General features: G+C 42.6%; 1 protein-coding gene across 6 annotated transcripts in view; it reads left to right on the top strand.

The window, feature by feature from the left end:
• The window catches only part of LOC146703341 (C-terminal-binding protein 2), a 99,973-nt gene that overhangs the window by 54,989 nt on the left and 26,713 nt on the right, over positions 1–18,271 (top strand). The window contains exon 1 of one of the 6 annotated variants that reach the window (XM_085466530.1): positions 13,583–13,734. The exons of the other annotated variants lie outside the window; for them this stretch is intronic. Within the exon in view, the coding sequence (XP_085322656.1) occupies positions 13,713–13,734 (22 nt within the window). The 5' untranslated portion in view covers positions 13,583–13,712. Of the gene's footprint in view, positions 1–13,582; positions 13,735–18,271 lie in introns of those variants that run through there. 6 annotated transcript variants of the gene reach the window in all.

The following is an 18,271-nucleotide window of genomic DNA, read 5'->3' as shown; positions in this document are numbered from 1 at the left end:
TAGGGAGAGGGCCTCGAAGCACTTGCATTGGCCATGGAGTTGTCCGTCAGTGGCATCCCACAGAGCGGCACAGGTGGGTGAAACTTTCAGTGTCACGTGAAGCAGAAGAGCCATTTCCCTGGCTGTATGTGCGATTGGCTTGTAGCCTGAATTGTGTGCGTGCTCAGTAGATTAACAAAGGTGGACACTTGCACGTGGTTTCCTTGTGGAGATAATCCGCAGAACATCTTCAGCTGTACTTTTCTGGGCTGGAGAATTAGCAGGCAGTGTGGGGAGGAGACGGGGTATATTTTGGGAGCAGAGCTTGTAACTTACAGGGAGGAGTGAGACCAGAACTTGGCAGCAGCGCCTCATAGCCATATGGGATGTGTCAGTTGATGTGTTTACCTGAATAAGTCTGTTCTCTTGGTGACACACTCGGTGCCCAGGTTGTAGTCAAAACACAGCAGATCACCTTTTTTTTTGCCTCTGAGAGGAAACCATTGCTGTTTGTGGCTGACAGTTATGCAACCTTCCAGTGCATGGTTCCCATGGGGGGCCTGAATGGGATTTTAATTTCCCTGCCTGTGTTTGGAAGGACATTCACGAGGATGCATGCCTAATGTGCACTCAGCTGTCCTTGGCTAAACGTTGATTTCACTGTGCACTCGTACATGTTTTTCCCCCTAGCTAGGTGGAAAGAAACAACTCCCTGTGTGTCATTTTGGCCCTAGACTAGTACTTGCAAATGCTTTAGCAACAAGGTAGCGTCTGTCTTCCTGCGTAGCCACTCTGGTTTTGATTCTATGGGAGCAAAGCGCTTTGATTTATAGCTAACATGGTCACACATGCATAACTCCAGATATTCATGCATTACGATATATGGCTGTGTGTGTGCGCGCTGGTGGAACAATGAACGAGGTTGGCACAATCCACCATGCTGCCACACATGCACACAGACAACAGATGCCCGTCTCTCAACAGCAGGAAGTGCTCATTTTCATCAGGATGGCTGAATGTGATGAAGCTGACAGCAGGACACAGAGACAAGACCTTAAGTTTCCTCTATTTGTCTCTCTCTTCCTTTTACTAGCACTATCTACTATACATATAAAGTGCCGTCAGGAAGTGTTGCAGTAGAATTGTTTTAGCTCTGCTTTAAAAAAAATATCAGCTAACTTAAAAACTAGGCACATCACGAGCTACTGGAGCACAGCTGAAAACGTCTGTTTTTCTGATGTGTATGTGTATGTGCAAACATGTATGATCCAGGCTCCGTTTTCTTTAAATTCAAATGCCCTGCGGTGTTAAGGCAACACAAAAATAACTTTCCTAATACTTCCTGGCTGAACTGCATGTTTACCCTTTCCTTACTTGTTCTTAATGCAATTATGGGTTACACATTATTATTGTGGAGGGCTAATAGCTTAAGGCAGGAATAGGCGCAGAATTAGAGAGGTGGAAGCCTGCTGTCCACATGTATGTGTTTGTGCATGCTACTATACAAGCATCACGTGTTGCTGACAGTGTGTCATCCTCGCTAATCCCACTGATATGAATGAAGGGAGACAGACAAGAAGGTTCAGCTCACACATCGTCAGTACGGAGTTATTATGTGGAGCTGTAATAAGCATCTATATGTGCTTTTGTATTAACGCACATGCAAAACCCTCACTACTTTAAAGCTGCAGAGCAATTTATTCAGTGCTAACTCTTCGTTTTTTCCCTTTTTTGTTCACATAAAAGAGTAAATGTGTAGTAATTGTAGCCTTTGTGCTTATTACCTGTAATTTTATTGAAAATAATTGTGCAACAAACTGAATGAACTCATAACATTTGGACAATTTGTTCTGTAGTAAGTAAAACACATGATCGGTGGTAATCGGTAAGAAACTTTCCTACCCCGTGTGCTTCACAGTAACTTTGGGATTCTTAGACACTTGCCTGTTTGCAGTCTCTCTGTCATGTATCTCCAGTTTCCTTTAAAACCTGGTAGATGTTACATGAACTGTCTGCTGCTCCATCTCCATTAAAAATCCGTATTGTTTGTATCCCCGAGGAAATACGACAAATCTATTTTTCCACTTCAGTATTTATTTCAGAGAGAAAAAAAAATTGAAGGAAAAAAAAAGTGTTTTCGAGCCCCATCCTCACTCACCCCTCCCTCTGTGTTTTCTCATGGTTGATCTTTCCAAACCATCGGTTGCGTTCACAGAGGGATTAATGGTTTCTGCAAAGCCAGCCAACCCGTGGAGGGAATGGAGCCTTCGAGCGAATGAGGAACAGCTGGTCTCCCCCTGCTTGTGACAGCTTGAGTGTTTGAGTGTGTGTTTGTGCGTATATGTGCGATAGTTGCAGCTGACCTCTGCGCAGGGTCAGAGGTGTTCCTGCTCCGAAATAACACAAAGTTTATGTTGCCGCTCTTCTGCATTGCTGATAAATGCCAGTCAGTACTGTCAATAGGCCTATTTAAGTATTACGGGTTTGCAACACAAGTTTTTGTTTATACTCTGCAATTACCCTGTAATTACCCTTCAAGTTTGTGTGTTTTTCATTATTGAGAGAATTTTCTGTTATTTTGTGGTGATCAATTTGCTGTCGTCCTCAGTGCTAAAGGTAACTGCGATGGTGCGATGCATACAGTGTGAGTATGTGCGGGGGGTTTTCTCCAGCTTTTGTGGGTCTTCGTCTGATGACTTGTTATGATTGGTGGGAAGAATAATTTGGCTATTTCGAGAGACTGCATTGTCATGTTTATTCTACTAGTCTCCCCATCCCATGGCAGTTTTGTTTACAGGATAGCAACGGCGTGCGCTTGCTGCTCGTGCTGCAAGAATGGCAGCGCTTTGATATAATCTCCCCAATTATCTGTCGTCAATTCCGCTGTATATTATTCCTCTCTCCACAGCAGCTGGGGAGGAGACTGGTTTTGTGCTTGTCACAGAGGAACAGCTGCATCCACTAAAGCAGACAACTACCTCTGCATACCTCCCCAGTTATTCTCTCCTTTTTTCTTTTTCTTTTTTTTTTTATCCCTCCCCCTCTTTCTCTCTCACTCAGTGGTGGGCAGGTCACCCTGAATTATTCATCAGTGTGAAATGAAAAAGCTCATGGATATTGAATATCCCCTCTGAAGTGGTGGCCAACATTGTGTTTTTTTTCTCCTCTTCTTCGATTTTTTTTTTTTTTTGCAACTGAAAAGAGTAAAGAGAGGCAGATCTCATTGCCAGGGTATTTCAAAGGTTAACCGATTGCTTTACCTCGTGCACATATTTACTTCTTTCATGGTCTGTGGTCAGGGAGGAGGGAGGAGGAGAGACACTGAGAAATACAGAGGATGAAGAATAAAACCTAGGAAGACAGATGAAAGCAACAGGATTTTTTTAAAGGTGTAACAGTAATCTCTGTTCTTTTTTTTCCTGGAAGAACTTGTTTCTCTGACCACCATATAGTGGGTGATCTCATTGCCTAGCTGATGTACTAACCTTTTTTGTTGTGAGGCCTATTTTCTTCCAGTAAAAATTGCACTTCGGCCGGTTGTGGTCATCCTGATCGATCAGTTGTCATTCGTTCCCCATGTGGTCCTCTGTGCTTCTCTATTGTCTTCCGGGCTAGTCTTTTGTCCTGTGGTTTGATCTCCTGCCCGTGTTGCAAATCCATGTTACCGGTTGCCATTCATCCAGCACAATTGCCAGTAAACACAGCAGAGGCTCTCAGAACATTTCCCATGTGAGTTTATTTGTAATGGGCAGGGATAATGGGTAGAAATTAAAAATTCGGTCGAATATTTTTGTTTCCCATTTGCCGTCCTAAAAAGTAAGTGAATACTGATTTTCCAGAGGACAAAGATGTGAAACATCCTCCTTACTGCCATAGAGCAAATGCTAAAACAACAAATAAACCAAAATAATCTGCTCAGCAGCGAATCCCTCATCCCTTGTTTCCTATGTTGTACACACTAATAGGAGATGGAGTGCTTTATTTGTTCAATAATACCTGAGAGAACAGGCAGCGCTGACCCTGCATTGCTCCCATTGGCTGCTACCTTTGCTTCCTTTCATTTTGGTCCATTTTCCTCCATTCCTGATTTCTACTGCAGCACAGACAATTACGCAGGAATGCTTTTAAAGGTATTCTCAAGCTTTACAAATGTTCCTACAGGAAACAGCCAGGGGTTCAAACGGCTTTTATTTATTTATTTTTTTTATGAGCAACAGTTCTTAACAGAGTCATAATGACTGACAACTGGAGAGAAGAAAGATATTTTATTTTCCCATGAAAAAAAGAGAAAGTCAAATTGTTTGTCTTCCAGGAAAGCCTCTTTTTTTTTTTTTTGCTTTAAACTCATATTTGGGAACACGCCGTTACCTCTGGGTAATTGTGTTTTAGCTTGAGTGAAATGCATCAATTGTGACGGCGTACAAGTTGCGTGGGAACGTCGTTGTGGCTTTAAGGTGTCAGGTTTTCCAGGTGTCAAATTGTGCGCCCAAAATGCGAACTCCGGTTACAGTAGGTTTCAGGGTATTATATTTTGTGGGGAAGAGGTCTGTGCTGCCACAGGAAGTGTAAAATATCATTTGCCATGGTAGAGGGAGGTGGATGAGTAGGTGGGTGGGAGTTTCTTTTCAGAGGGTGTAGTGCGATGAAGCGGGGGGGGGGGGGGCTATGATGATGAAAATGGCTGTAACTCTTTAGCAAAGTGAGCTTTAAAAGGCTGTAAGTGGACACCTCATAGTATCTGATGGCTGACTCCTGGTTGACAGGACCCCATGACCCCAGTGTATTTATCGTAATGGAGCACAGCTGGGCTGCAGCTTCGATGGGTTAATAGCCATGTGACAGCTTTTGGGGGTTGGGGGGAGGTAGGCAGGAGGTATTTTGTGCACGTATGTGCATGCATTTTATTTACTCGTGCACTCCGTTGAGTGGCACACAGGGGCCACACTTGGGAGGGTTGGGACTTTGTGCTCCACTCTCTCTGCCAGGCCAGATGGCTCCTGTCACTGAAAGGGGAGGAGGAGCGATGGAAGGAAAAAGGGGAAGGATGGAGCTCTGAGTCGCCCTTAACAGCGCTAGAGTGGCCTGTCCCCAGAGCCACCACATCTGGAGACCACCTGCTGCTGGCTCAGCCTGCTTCCTCCATCCTCATCGCTCTTGCACACGCTCACTTTTCTCACTCTGTTTTTCCAGATGGGGGAGGTGGCGGTGGTGGCAGTGGTGTGTTTGGTCAGGCTGCGTGCCTATATTTCAGCAACTTTAGTGTCTGTGCTTTGGGTGGAGGAGGTGCAGGAAGGAGTGAGCTGAGGAGGGATGGGAAGAGGAGGTGGCGTGAGAGCATAGAAAAATATCATTTTATTTTATGACTGCACCAGCCTCTGAGAGTTGTGGGTTTTGTATTTGTTGTATTTCTTCTTTTATTCCTCCCCAAGTAAAGAGACAGAGTGAGAATGTTCGTTTTTCTTCTCTTAGCCGTTGCTGCAACTGATCCACAGGCCACGGGGGGGCTGTTCCTGCCTGGAAAATAAAGCCTGCTTGCCCTCGTTGGCTCCCCCCAAATAAAATACACTCATTTGCATTCCCATGCTGTAATTTAGCCCTTCTCTCTCACACATACACTCTCTCTCTGCCTTTGCTCTCTCTTTCACTATCTCTGTCCCTCATCCCTGCACCTTTTCAGCCCCGGTCCTTGCAGTTCCGCAGGGACTTGAACGTGGGAGGGGAAGAGAGGAAGGGAGGCAGAGAAAACAAAGGCGAAGAGGCAGTGTTGACTCGGGGTTGTTATCTGGACCGCCGGTGAGGGGGTGGGGGGTCTTGTGGGTATCTGTGTGTCTGCATACATGCCTGGGGGGTTATTTACCCTGGCTGCCACTGTCACGGCAGGTGCCTCCCAGTGGATAAACCTGGGCCTCCTAAATAAATATTCACCGCAGTGAAATTAGACTTGCATCACCAAAAATTAAACTAATACTGCCCTCTTTCCCTCCCTCTGAAGAATGTCCAGACCGCTAAAGATCACCCATATATTGATGTTGCATGGTGACTGGCTTTACGATCATCCTGATATTTTGGTTGGGTGGGATCAGAGGTTTCAGCTCTCATTTTAAGTTGTGAAGTGAACAAACATGATCTTTGGCTAAAGTTATTTTGCATTGCTGATTCCCTGTGAATGAGGGTTGAAATTGTTTTATTGGTCTGAACGGAAGACTTAGTTTGTTTGCTTTGGTCTTTTTCCCCCACATAATAAATTCAAGCAGACAATGCGTTCATAAGGGACAGATTTACTAAAGGTTTGTGGCAGTGCCAGCTCATTTCTGGAATAAAAAAACATGTTGGGATTTACTAAAGACATGCAGTGTAAAGTTAGCAATGGAAAGGTGTGGACTTTTTTTTAAGCCATGTTTGTAGGGCTTAGTTTTTCAGATTTACAATTTTGGGAAGTGGAGTCTGCTGAGGTTTGCAGTAGTCAGTTTACTGCCAAAAACATTCCTGATGCACTGAGAGTGTATGCTAGAAGGAAGAGCATTTTATTCGCTTGTGCTAATTTATTTTGAATGTGTTATCAGAACATATTAATTGCCAAGGCACGCTGTTCTTGCTGGAGGAACTCAAAGACTGCCCAACTAGAAAAAGTCACACAATTCCCGCTGCACCAAAAATCTTGCAACCCGTAATTCTCTTTTTTTTCCTTTTGTCCTCTTGTTATTTAAGTCAAGCAGGGCTTTATAATAAAACTTTTACTTTCACAAAACTGCCTTCAGCCTTTATTTCACTGAGTCTTTCCAAGTGAAAAAGTAATGACACAAAAAATTCGCATAGTTTTTCATGTTTCGGGATAAAACTGCATACAATGTTGCCACTTGTTAGACTATAACAGCCTAGCAGTCATTTATTCTATAGGTAGAATCAATCAGAATGTAGTGCTGTTGTAGCCTACACATGTGAGTTCTCATTTGTGTGTCTTCCTTACTCCATGAAGAACACCTTTCCCTACTATTGCAGTTACCTTGGCCACAAAGCTGTTCCAGATGTTCATTTTGGAAACATATTGAATATTGTGATTTGGAGGTATTTTATAATAACGATTGCATTCCTCCACTGGTCCCCAGAAGATTTCTTCTTCCACTGTTTGTGTAACTAATAGATTCTCTTGCTTATTAGATCTTTTTTTTAGGTGGATTTTCTGATTATTGGAATGAATTGGCTACATCTGAACTCACGAATGTGCACAGTGACTGTAATTACCTGCAGAGCTTGTAGTTGTAGTTGAACCTGTAGCTGAAATGAAAAGAAAAAAAGGTCTTGTCTGCTTCATTAACATTGCATTCCAGCGAGAATCAAGATATGCAATTTGTAAACTTAAAAGTCACAGTGTTTTTGGGATACTCGTGGCTATATTAGTACAGATTTTGAAATAAATCTCTTCACCCCACTGGTATGGTAAATTAAATTTGTGATGCTCAGCACTCTGTGGTAGGGCTGCTCGATTATGGCAAAAATGATAATCACAATTATTTTCACTGAAATTGAGATCTCGATTATTTGACGATATTTATTTAACCCTTTAAGACCTACCATAGAACCAAGTCCGCCAGAGCTTATATTATTTTTTTACATGTTGTAGTGCCATTTGTGGGAGCATTTCAAGTTGCTATACATCAATACAACTGTTATATCCCATATTTTAATAATATGTATGTATTAAGTCCATAGTAACTACATTAATTGCAAAAAAAGTGCAATAAACTACAAAAAAATTGAAATTTTTTTTTTTTTACATATATTTCTACTTGGAGAAATTTAAGAGGTTTATCCCTCAAAACTTTAAATACAAAAAAGTTGCAAAAAATAGTTTACAACAACAGGAAATTTATTTTGAGTGTCTTCATAGTTTTATTTTGGAGATACAGCAATTTTTATATACTGCAGGAAAAACGAAAAACAATCCTATGATGCAAATTTGCAAAGAAAACAGCAGGTGCATCAAAATAAACTATTTCCAGCAGTGCAATTCGAGTTCTAAGTATCCCAGAAACTATTCAGAAAAGTCAAACATGACTTATAAAAACACCAGTATAGGCTTTTAAGGCCTACAAGTAAAAAAACTACATTTTCTGCGAAAATGACGTCACTTCCGGTTTCGGGCAGGAAATGGCGGACATGCAATAGTTAGCGCTGACTCTGTTTCAATGTGGGAAGTGTTACGAACAGCTGATCGGATGGCAGCGTGTTTCTGGAATATTATGTTTTTGTTGCTGCAAGCGCTTTTTATGCAATTTTTGCAAAGCTATATGTGGAAGGAAACCGTGACCCAGGACAAGCTGATGGCATAAGATGTAAGTACAACTCCTCCGGTTTCATATGCAAAAAATTTTATTGCGCTAGCTTACAGGGTTCAGGTTCTACAGGGATTTAAAAATAGTTACACAAAACTAGAGATGGCACGATACCACTTTTTTATGTCCGATACCGATACCGATATCATAAATTTGGATATCTGCCGATACCGATATGAATCCGATATAGTGTCTTTTAATCAACAAAACTGTTTTTTAAAATATCTTGCTGCATTTTGCAAGTCTGCAAGTTCATACTCAAGTTTAAAACAACAACTACACTAAAGCTATTCTGTTATACCTGTATACAAAAAAAATATTTCATAGTTCAGCAATACTGATCAATCTAATAAACTTAGACCTACACCATCCTCCCTATTCTGGTATTTTAAAGAGTACTTAGCGTAAATATTAAGCAACCTAACTAATAGGGTTCCAACTCCCAGCAACAACAAAAATAAATAAATAAAAAATAGGGAACCACCCCTCACGCGCCACCTCATGATGCTTAATCGACGTAATCAACCTTAATTTGATGCAGTGTGAAAAAAAAATGCACAGAAATCAATTATTTTTCAAGAAATATTAAATAGATTCAACATCTTTCTTCAACAAAATTGCAGACTGCACAGATGGTACCTTCCCAAAGGAAAAAGTACTATAGCTTACTAGGGTATATATATTAGACTTAATAGTCACTATATACAGTAATTGACTTCTATTCATTTTACATCAAATTAAAACTTTGGGTGTCAGATAATTATTTATTAAAAGCTAGACATTTTAAATGAGAATAAGAAAGAAAAGTATGTCTTTGTGCCCCCTTTTCCCTGTTCATGCCCTATCGGCCCCCCTGGCTAAACTTTGCTAGATCCGCCCCTGCACAGTTACAGCCGTCAGCTAGTAGAAAAAGATCCTGGTGTAGAAAGTAATATTAAATAAATTCTAACAACAGCTGATCAAGCTTAAACGTGCTGCTGTTGTTTATCTGCTGGTTTCCTCTTTCTGGTGCAAAGTGGACCAAAAACAAACAAGAGAGACGGAGTCGCGACAGAAAAGCCGATCAGCTGATCAGTTTCACGATTGAAGTAGCAGCAGGAGAGGCAGTCGCTTGTTAAGCTTAACGCAGGAATGCTTTACAAACATTCAGAGATGGACTTACACACTTGCTTTACTTCTCTTGGGGATAACTTTGTCGGAGATGAAATGCCAGGTTGCTAGCGAAGCTCCACATGCTATCCACACCAGGACAGGTCCAGCATGCCACAGCCACTGCTACGACGTGCTAACGTTCTGAGGTGAGTTACATCGTGTTGCAAGTTTTGTGAGGTGCTTTCGTGATATTTAATGGATCGGATTACATTTTTTATTTTTCTCCGATATCCGATCCAGTAATTTAGGTCAGTATCGGACCGATACCGATACGTAATATCGGATCGGTCCATCTCTACACAAAACGGAGTGTGCTGCTCTGACCGGCTTTAAAGGGTTAACAATAACAATGTATTGAATAATGACTTTAAAAAATAATATAAAATAGTGTGCAAATACTGATAACAGTGCAAATGTTTGCAATATAAGAAATAAATGAAAAATGTCAACATCTATGTTTAGTGAACTTTGCAGTGTTGCTCTGTGGTGCAGCTACTTGATCCACGTCTGACTCCGCAAACCCATAATGTTTCCACACCACTGAAGTTTTTTTTTTTTTTTTAACCTCTTTTCAACCAATGGGAGTCACTCTCCTCTCCAAATAACTTCTGCTTAGCTTTCCGAGCATCCCTCGGGTCCTCTTAATTGTTGTGACTCGTGTTCGAAATGCAGAGAGGTGCGCTCGATTTGCCACACGGAGCAGCACGAGAGTAAAGCAAGAGGGAGGAGCTGATAATCGGCTCAGTCATTTTTAATGATCGTTGAAAGCCCAGATCGTAATCGTGATTAAAATTCGATTAATTGAGCAGCCCTACTCTGTGGAAGCCAGCAGTATTCATTGGGAAAACTGTTCCGTAAAGTCTGCGGACATTTTTTGAGCAGATCAAGCATAAGTAGAAGTACAGTACAGGAGAAAATCATGGTCTTACAGTGTGCTAGAAAAAAATTGCATTAAAGAATGCACAAACTCTTGATACCACTAAAACTAAAATAAAAAATAGAACACCAACACTTAGCTCTTAAAAAGGAGAAAAAAATCAAAGCAAGAAAAACGTACTGTAAAAGCTGTCTGGTGATATTCTCTGGGGTTTAACTGCTGTGGAGCTGAACCTCTTTTTGACCCAAGTCCAGCATCTGAAATGAACCCCTGAACCTCTGGTCATAATGTGGTCAGCTCAAGCCTCGTCTCCAAGCGGCAGGTTGGCTCGCTCTACCACTTAATTTCTTAAAATCCCTTTAACTGCTTTAGGGGGATTTAACGGGCCTCTACATCCACTGTGCTCTCAGAAGCCAAGTTCTAGCGCTTACATTAAAAGGGCGCACACAGTATAATTAGGCTGGTTAAAGAAGAAGGCTCCCTCTCATGGACTGTAAGAAGGCTTGGAACATTTGTTGGGTCTTCCAGAGCGTGAACGCTGCCCTTGATGTCTTACTATGCTAAAGGTTGGCGCTCAGAGAAACCATGCAGCAGGAAGGAGTGTAGACTGAAAACCTCAAGTATTATTATGCATCCCAGGAAAAGCAGCACTATTGCTTTTCTTGTAAGTGTGGTTGATTTAAAATTTAACAGATTTCTTTTTTTTTTTCCGTAGAAAGCCACACTAATTTTTTAAAGAGGCAGCTAATATAAAAACCCAGATTTACATCCTTGTGCAACTCAAAGCACCTGAGAGTAGGTTGATCACTTATGTTTACACAAAGACTGTGTTTACTATGTGTAAAGTGAAGAGAAAAATGAAAGGCTAAAATAAAGATTGGTAGACATTAAAAAAATTGGATTTCAAATGGAATTGATTAAATCTGACTTTAAGATTTTTATCGCACTGAATATTTCAGAAATTCAGCGCTAAGGTTTTTTTTGGTCAGAATTTCAATTAAATACATTTTGGGCAGCAAAACTGAAATGGTGTGGGGAGCAGGGATGGGATGCTGCAGTGCCAATCTGTCGTCACTAGTCTTCACTCGCCTCTTCCAAATAAGCATGTCGTTACATGCTCGTCAGCTTTTGGACGAGTGCTGGAGCACATCTCGCTTTCTTTGAACTGGGCCAGTGGTTCCCCATCCATAGCCTATTGCTTCTGTGCAGCTGCATCTTCCCTGCTTTAACCCAAAATTTTCTGCACAGAAAAATCGAATGAGAATTTTTGACCTTTGCGAGAATGAATGTAAATTCATCCACGTTTTCATTCACTAAAAACCAGGGGAGCTCAATGCAATTATTAGCATTCTGTCTTGGGGTGTTATTCTTAAAATACCCCCCTCACAGAATGCCTGCATCTTCTGGGATTCTGTGATATTCTTGTGTTAATATACTGCTGTCAGACAGACAACCCCCACCCCAGCTTTTTTAATATTATTAAAGAGAGAAAGATCAGAGGGGCAGCCATATCCCCACACTTTATAAGGAGTGTGAGCATGTCTGGCCGGCTGGCAGGAAGTGGGTTGCTACTGCCTTTGATGGTCAAACTCTCTCAGATGTGTCATTGCTGCAGACTGTAGCTCGGATGACAGGTCATGTCTCCGCTTGTTGGGCTCTTGCAGCTGAGATACAACAGCCCCAATAATTACCTGAGCAAGCACACACACTTTAAGCGGATATACATCATGGTCCTACACACAGACAAAAAAAGAGAAGTAGCTTTACACTTAGATGGACACTGCTTGTGCTGTTTCACCTTTCTGCTTTCACTGTGAGTGATGATCAGTTCTGGCGCGTGACCGTGCCGGACTCTTGCTGTATTGGTCACGCTTGTCACGCAGCTGACGGTGTGCGTGCACGTGTGTTTATGTGTATGTTCGTCGCCGTGCTCTGGCGAGTAGCAGGGAGGCTCCGATTGCTTTGTTATTCCAAACAGGGTGTTTACAGCCACTCATCCTCACAGTCATTCAGCAAGGCGATCTGTCAGCTCTCCCCTACAGGGACCAAACTGTGAACTTAACACGCTCGGCTCTGATGACTTCCCTGATGGTGTGAAGAACAGCAAAGTCTACAGCTGTAATGTTGTTGCTGGAGTGGCTTGAATGTTGCATTGTTCTTGCAGTTTGTGTGTGTGTGTGTGTGTGTGTGTGTGTGTGTGTGTGTGTGTGTGTGTGTGTGTGTGTGCGTGCATTTTCAAAGGGAGGTAGGCGGTATGAGTGTGTATGTCACTTCCCCAATGTTTTTCCAGTAAGCCCCCAAAATATCAGGGTGGAGTGAGTTTGTGTGCATGTTCAGTATTTTTGGTGGGGAGTGGGGAGAAGGTCTAGATGAAAGTAGAAAAGAAGAAAAGGAAACCAAATAATCAGCAGGGAAAGGGAGGTGAGGCTTAGGCTGGGAGCAAACCAGTGTGTGTGTCTGTGCGTGTGAGGGGGGGGAAAAGGGGCAGGCATTCTCAAAACACCATGGAGTCCAGATCAGAAATAAAACATAAAAAAGTGGAGAGGCAGGAGGAGGGAAAAAAGGGAGGAGGAATTGTGCTTGAGTGTGTTATGCGTGTGGATCCTGTGAAGTGAACTGAACACAGCCGTAAATTGTGCAAGCCCAGAGAGTCCAGCTCTGTATGTCCAAGCTGGCACGTCTGATTTAGACAGATCTTTTTTTTTTTCCTCTCTTTTCCCCGATGCAAGGTCTTTTTTTCTGCAGCTTCTGGTTTATTATCTGCTAAGACAAAGGCAGGAGAAAAAAAGCTAAGGAGAGAGAGCGATAGAGAGACACGCAAAGCGAATAAATGTTGCGCAGCTGACAGCAGAGGAAGCAGCGAGAGAGTTTCCAGCTACTGCGTTCCCCGACCGCAGCAGCCTTTTCTTCCTGGGAGATTTAAAAAAGGAAAAGAGAAAAGGACAAAAGCTCCTGCCCCCGTCTTTCTCCGTCCTGCTACCATCCGATCATCAGCTCTGACCTCAGCGTGTGTGAGTAAGCGTGCATATAAGGACGCCGCGGGTGTATGGTGCTTTTCTCCCTGCCCTCAAAGGCATGGACTAAAGATGATGCAGCCAGGGGCTTAGTGAGAGCCCGCACCGCAGAGACCCCTTCCCCTCACCAACAGGGCCAGACCGAGAGGAGCAACTCCAGGGGAAGGGGGAGGGGGGTTAGAGGAGTGGAGGAGGAGGAGAAGAGGAAGAAGTGGAGGGGGGGGGGGGGGTACCCTCCATGGATGATTGCAGAGGGTCCTTCACTTTCCTTTTTTTGTGTTTTTTGTTTTTTCCACTCCCTACTCGCCTCAGTCATCTCCTGCTTTCGCTGTGATGCATAGCCTTTAAAAACGAATAATGTGGAGACAACATTTTCCAGGCAAGCAGCATGTTTCCTGTTTTCTCTTCTGGATGTCTAATAAAGTCTGGCATGTGGGAGGTGGGAGGGAAGTAGGTGAATGGGGAGGGGTAGAGGGAGTATGGGTAAGAGGAGAGGAGGGGAGCAGTGTTTTAGAGTGTGTGTGTATGTGTGTGGATGCATTGCGTGCCCGGTAAGGAGTAGTCATTTCGGGGTCTGTTACTTGTGCTGCTGAACTGGGCTTACTAGGTTTTTGCTGCCTCTGCAGTCTTGGGCTCAGAGTTGCACTTTGTAGCTCAGGGCAACGCCGAAGAATAAAAGAGCGGGAAAAAGAGAGAGGAAGGGGAGGTAATGGGAGGTCCGGCGTGGTTCTGCCATGGATGCTGTTGACACTCGCTTTTGTCCCGCAGTGGAGTGCGAGCTCCGGCCCGCCAGTGCACACAGAGGGTACCATTTAAAACAGCCGTGCGCTCATTTTCTTGGCAGGGGATGGATTGGTGTGGCGGGCAGCCGGGTGGTGACAGGGGTGGGGCACTGGCAGCGGAGGACAAGTGGCCTTTGTGTGCTACTTTTGGGGAAGTGAAGGGAGGGAAGGGCAGGGAGGAGGCTGCCAACAAAGGGTGCTTATGCCCGCCCTCCACACCCGCTCTCTTCAACTACTACAACTCATGCAATGACCTCGTGCTGTCACGGGCAGGTTTTATGTGCACACGTAAGTAAAAGTACAAGCGCCATGTGAAATGGAGGGAAACTTAAGTGAGGAACACAAAGTGTTGTTTGACCTAACAGCACTGTAACCTGTGCACAGCAAGCTTCTCCTTTACCTCGCAGCAACCTCCTGGCTGTTCACCAAGGTTTGCTGTCCCATTCATTACCTCCCAGTTACATACTATCGACCCTCATGTCAACGTTTTCATAAAAATCTCACTTTGCCTTTGCAACCTTTTCCTCTACAAGAACATTTACAGCATGGAAATGTGGTTTGAAGGCCTTTTGTTGAACATGAATGTGGTTTAGAATCTTCTTCCTAATTAATTTGTTACCAATTAAAGTGCATCTGGTACACAGCAGACCATCCTATGTGCTCTGGCTTTCCTCTGTAGAGTTTTCTCATGTGACATCACATTGCTCAAGAATTGCCCACCTTAACTATCAGTCATGAGGGAAAAATGTGTATTGCCCAACTGGCTGCAACTGCAACCTCCTTTTAGTTGCTTTGGTTTCTAGCAGATCACCTCAGTTGCTTGTATAAATGCAGAGTGGTATAAAAGTGAAAAGAGGTGAGTGAAGAAGAAAGGCTCAGTTCATCATAGGAAGCACTCAGCAGCCTAGGTCTATTACAGTGTAACTGAGGGGTAAGCATCACCTGATCCAGCCATAACTATAAGATTTATCAAAAAGAAAAGTAGTATTTATAGTCAGGTATAGGGTATACATGCTGGCCTCTCGGTGCCTGTAAAACATTTGTAACATAAAGTTGGCCTACATAGTGTGTGCACCACTGTAGGCCTCTATTTTGGTTGATGCTGTTTTGCACTCTGTGGGTGATTTGGCATGTACTGTTAGGAAATGCAAGCAGTGGGGTTGTGACTAAAGTCAGGTTATGTAGGGAATCAGTAAATTATTAATATGATTTGCATGAAAATTTTAACCGGAACGTCAAACCTGAGAGACAATCGTGACAAGATTGTTCCACTAATATAAAAAAAAAAAAGATTCAACTTTCTTCTCAGAGTTGTCTAAAACTTTTTCATTTTTTCCCTAACTCACAGTAGAGATGCCAATTTGCAGTGAGGACGTGAGATTTACTACAGCAGTAAGCTTTTGTTTGGCCTTTTTGGCAAGTTTCTGGGAGAATTATCTTTAATTAAGAACAGCTGAAGCAATCCACTGCGAGTGACATGTTTCTTTTATAATAGCCAAAAAAGGCATTCAGTCTTGATTTATTGTGTGGCGCATGTGACCTGAATGATTTGTAGAATCGTTTTTGCCAAGAAAATCAGCAATGATTTGATTGTAATTTGAATTTAAATCAAAACGAAATCCTTGTCAAAATGGCTCCATATTTTCTTTAGAGTGTTTAAATTATTTAAACGGCAACTGTTTCCGCTAAACGTAAAGGTAGATTGTCAACTATTTTGCCAGCCTGGGAAAGTCCAAATGAAACCACATGTTCATATGGTTTGGAACTGAATTTCCCGGAGGAACCCACCCGAGGGATTAATAAAGTTTCATCTAATCGCTAATATCAAAGCGCGCATGTAAAGCAGGCGTTACGTGACCATTTTATAACCCTTCTCTCGCCACCATCGACATGCCCCACCTCTCACACGCAGCCTGCTCCTTTTGGGCTTAGCAGGGAAAGTATATGGGTCATGTGTTAGCTCAGGGTGGCACAGTAAATGGCTGTAACAGTTAGCGGTCAGCAGCAACCCCCACCCAACCTTGTTGTTGAGATGGAGCCACCTGCAAACAGCAGCTTGGGGTTGCTAGGTAACCTGTGGCAGAAGATGATTATAGTATGGCGGAGGGCTTGTCTCTCATTAGCACTAAAGTGACTTCTGTTTCTCTGCTCTTCTCTTGATTTTAATTTCTCATTTCCCCGTTGCCCCTCTAGTCCCCCTTCCCCTCACTGGAGGCAACATAGCACCAGCAGCAGAGGCCAGTGGTAGGATAAGACTCCTAGCTCCCTTCACCACATAATGGAAACACTGGCCTCATCTCCCGGTACGCCGCTCTGCTACTTCCTGCTGCCAGACTCTGACTAAGTGTTTCTGGCTCAGAAACCGCAGCCTTCAGCCCGGACTGAGTTAGGGTTGTATTTGTCTAAAGGAATGATTAGAATTTAAATACAGATTTAAATACTGAGTAAGATTACTGGGAAAAAAGAAAGAGGAAAAACACTGATCTTATGAAGTTTGGTAATCTACATCAAGTGGTTTTAAGCTTTTTTACTGGAGGCCTAGATTTCCAAAATAATTTCCATTGTGACCCAGTTCTCATTTTCCACAACTGGTGTGCAATCTAATTGAGAAAAATGTTCTGTTTTTAGACCGCTAACTGAGCCCCCACATTTTATTACAGGGAATTAAAAAGACTTTAGTAACATAATATCTAGCAGCCATGGATGTCTTTAAAAAAAAATCATTTCAAGGCTCGTCTTTCAGCGTCTTGGAGCCCTCATGATAAATATGTCTGTGCTTTTAGCAGGGAGAATTATTTTAGATGTGTTTGTGTGTTAGTTTCATTCCAAAAGTATAGTAATCACAAAGCAGAGGTATTTAATTGAATAATATAACCAGCAGATAAACCATGGATACCTGTACAGAACAGTGTCGTATCTATCAGGCTGTAAATTAAATGTTTTTAGATTAGTGGTTAAATTAAATAAGAAAATGTCACTTATGTCGCTAATTTTTGACATGTCGAAGATTTGCAATTAATTAAATAGTTGAAGAAAATCAAATAATTAATCACCAATGAAGAAAATCATTAGTTACAGCCCCAAATCTATCATTACACATATTACACCACAGCAGGAGGTGTGTATGCGTGTGAACATGCATCACATGCATTATTTCCTTTGGCAGGTAAACCCACAACAGCAGCTGCCCCCCTCAAAGAAAATTAATTCATCCCTAAACATCTCACGCGCATGCATTTGCAGCCTGGCAACAGTTAAGCGGCAAGCAGAGGACGCAAGAACTAGGAGGAAAGGAAATGAGGGAGATTAATTAATGGAGGAGTGAGTGAAATTAAGAGCACTCTGCCTCCTGCGGCTCTGACATTACCTCCAATACTCCACAATCCCCTGCCCTTCACTTAACACATTTGTTGAGATTTGGTGCACCGTATGAAAGTCTGTGCTCATGCTTCAGTTCAAATCCTCTGGCTGTTTGCAGTCAGGTGGCCAGCGGCCGCGTTTGCCAAGGCGCCAGGACGTAAACCTGCAGAGAACATGGTAGACCTGCTGAAAATGCTGTTTTACTCCTGCCTGTTGCCTCTGAAAAGGTGTTGCACAGCTGTTAAAACAAGTGAGCTTAGAGAGTGCTTGTCACAGTGGAGGTTAAAGCTTGTTTCCAAGGCTTGCAGTGCCTCTCACTGAGATTGTCTTGTTCCAAAGAGTTAAATTCATGCTGAGATAAAAGATAAATTGGAGGTTGACAGTATATCGTAATCTTGAGAAAACTGCTGGTGGCTTCAAAGCACAAAATTATTCTAGTTTATGGCACTTTAGAGGGGATTTTTACTACCTTTTCACCCATAATTTGCAAGCCAAAAAGCCTTTAGATCGATGTTAAGTTTGTTTTTTTTTGACACTGTAATTTTTATTGATAGTTTTGTCACAGTTTAAACATAGACATGTTTTGCATTACAGGAGAAATAACCATGCAAGCACACAGTCAAAACAAAACAGAACTAAAGCGAACAAAAGGTGTGGGTGCCAATTCTAATCAACTACCGTATGCATGCCTGCCTTTGCTCAGCAGCATACATACTCCAGCTTATATATGTACTTTTATACAGGCATGCATCAATAGATATACAGAGTCATAGA

The sequence above is a fragment of the Copadichromis virginalis genome, linkage group LG8 (assembly GCF_057382275.1).
Source record: "Copadichromis virginalis isolate Kocher_CV1m ecotype Utaka linkage group LG8, C_Virginalis_male_GT1.1, whole genome shotgun sequence".
Taxonomy (NCBI): Eukaryota; Metazoa; Chordata; class Actinopteri; order Cichliformes; family Cichlidae; genus Copadichromis; species Copadichromis virginalis.
The sequence above is the reverse complement of the archived record's forward strand: the minus strand, read 5'-3'. Positions and strand labels throughout refer to the sequence as shown.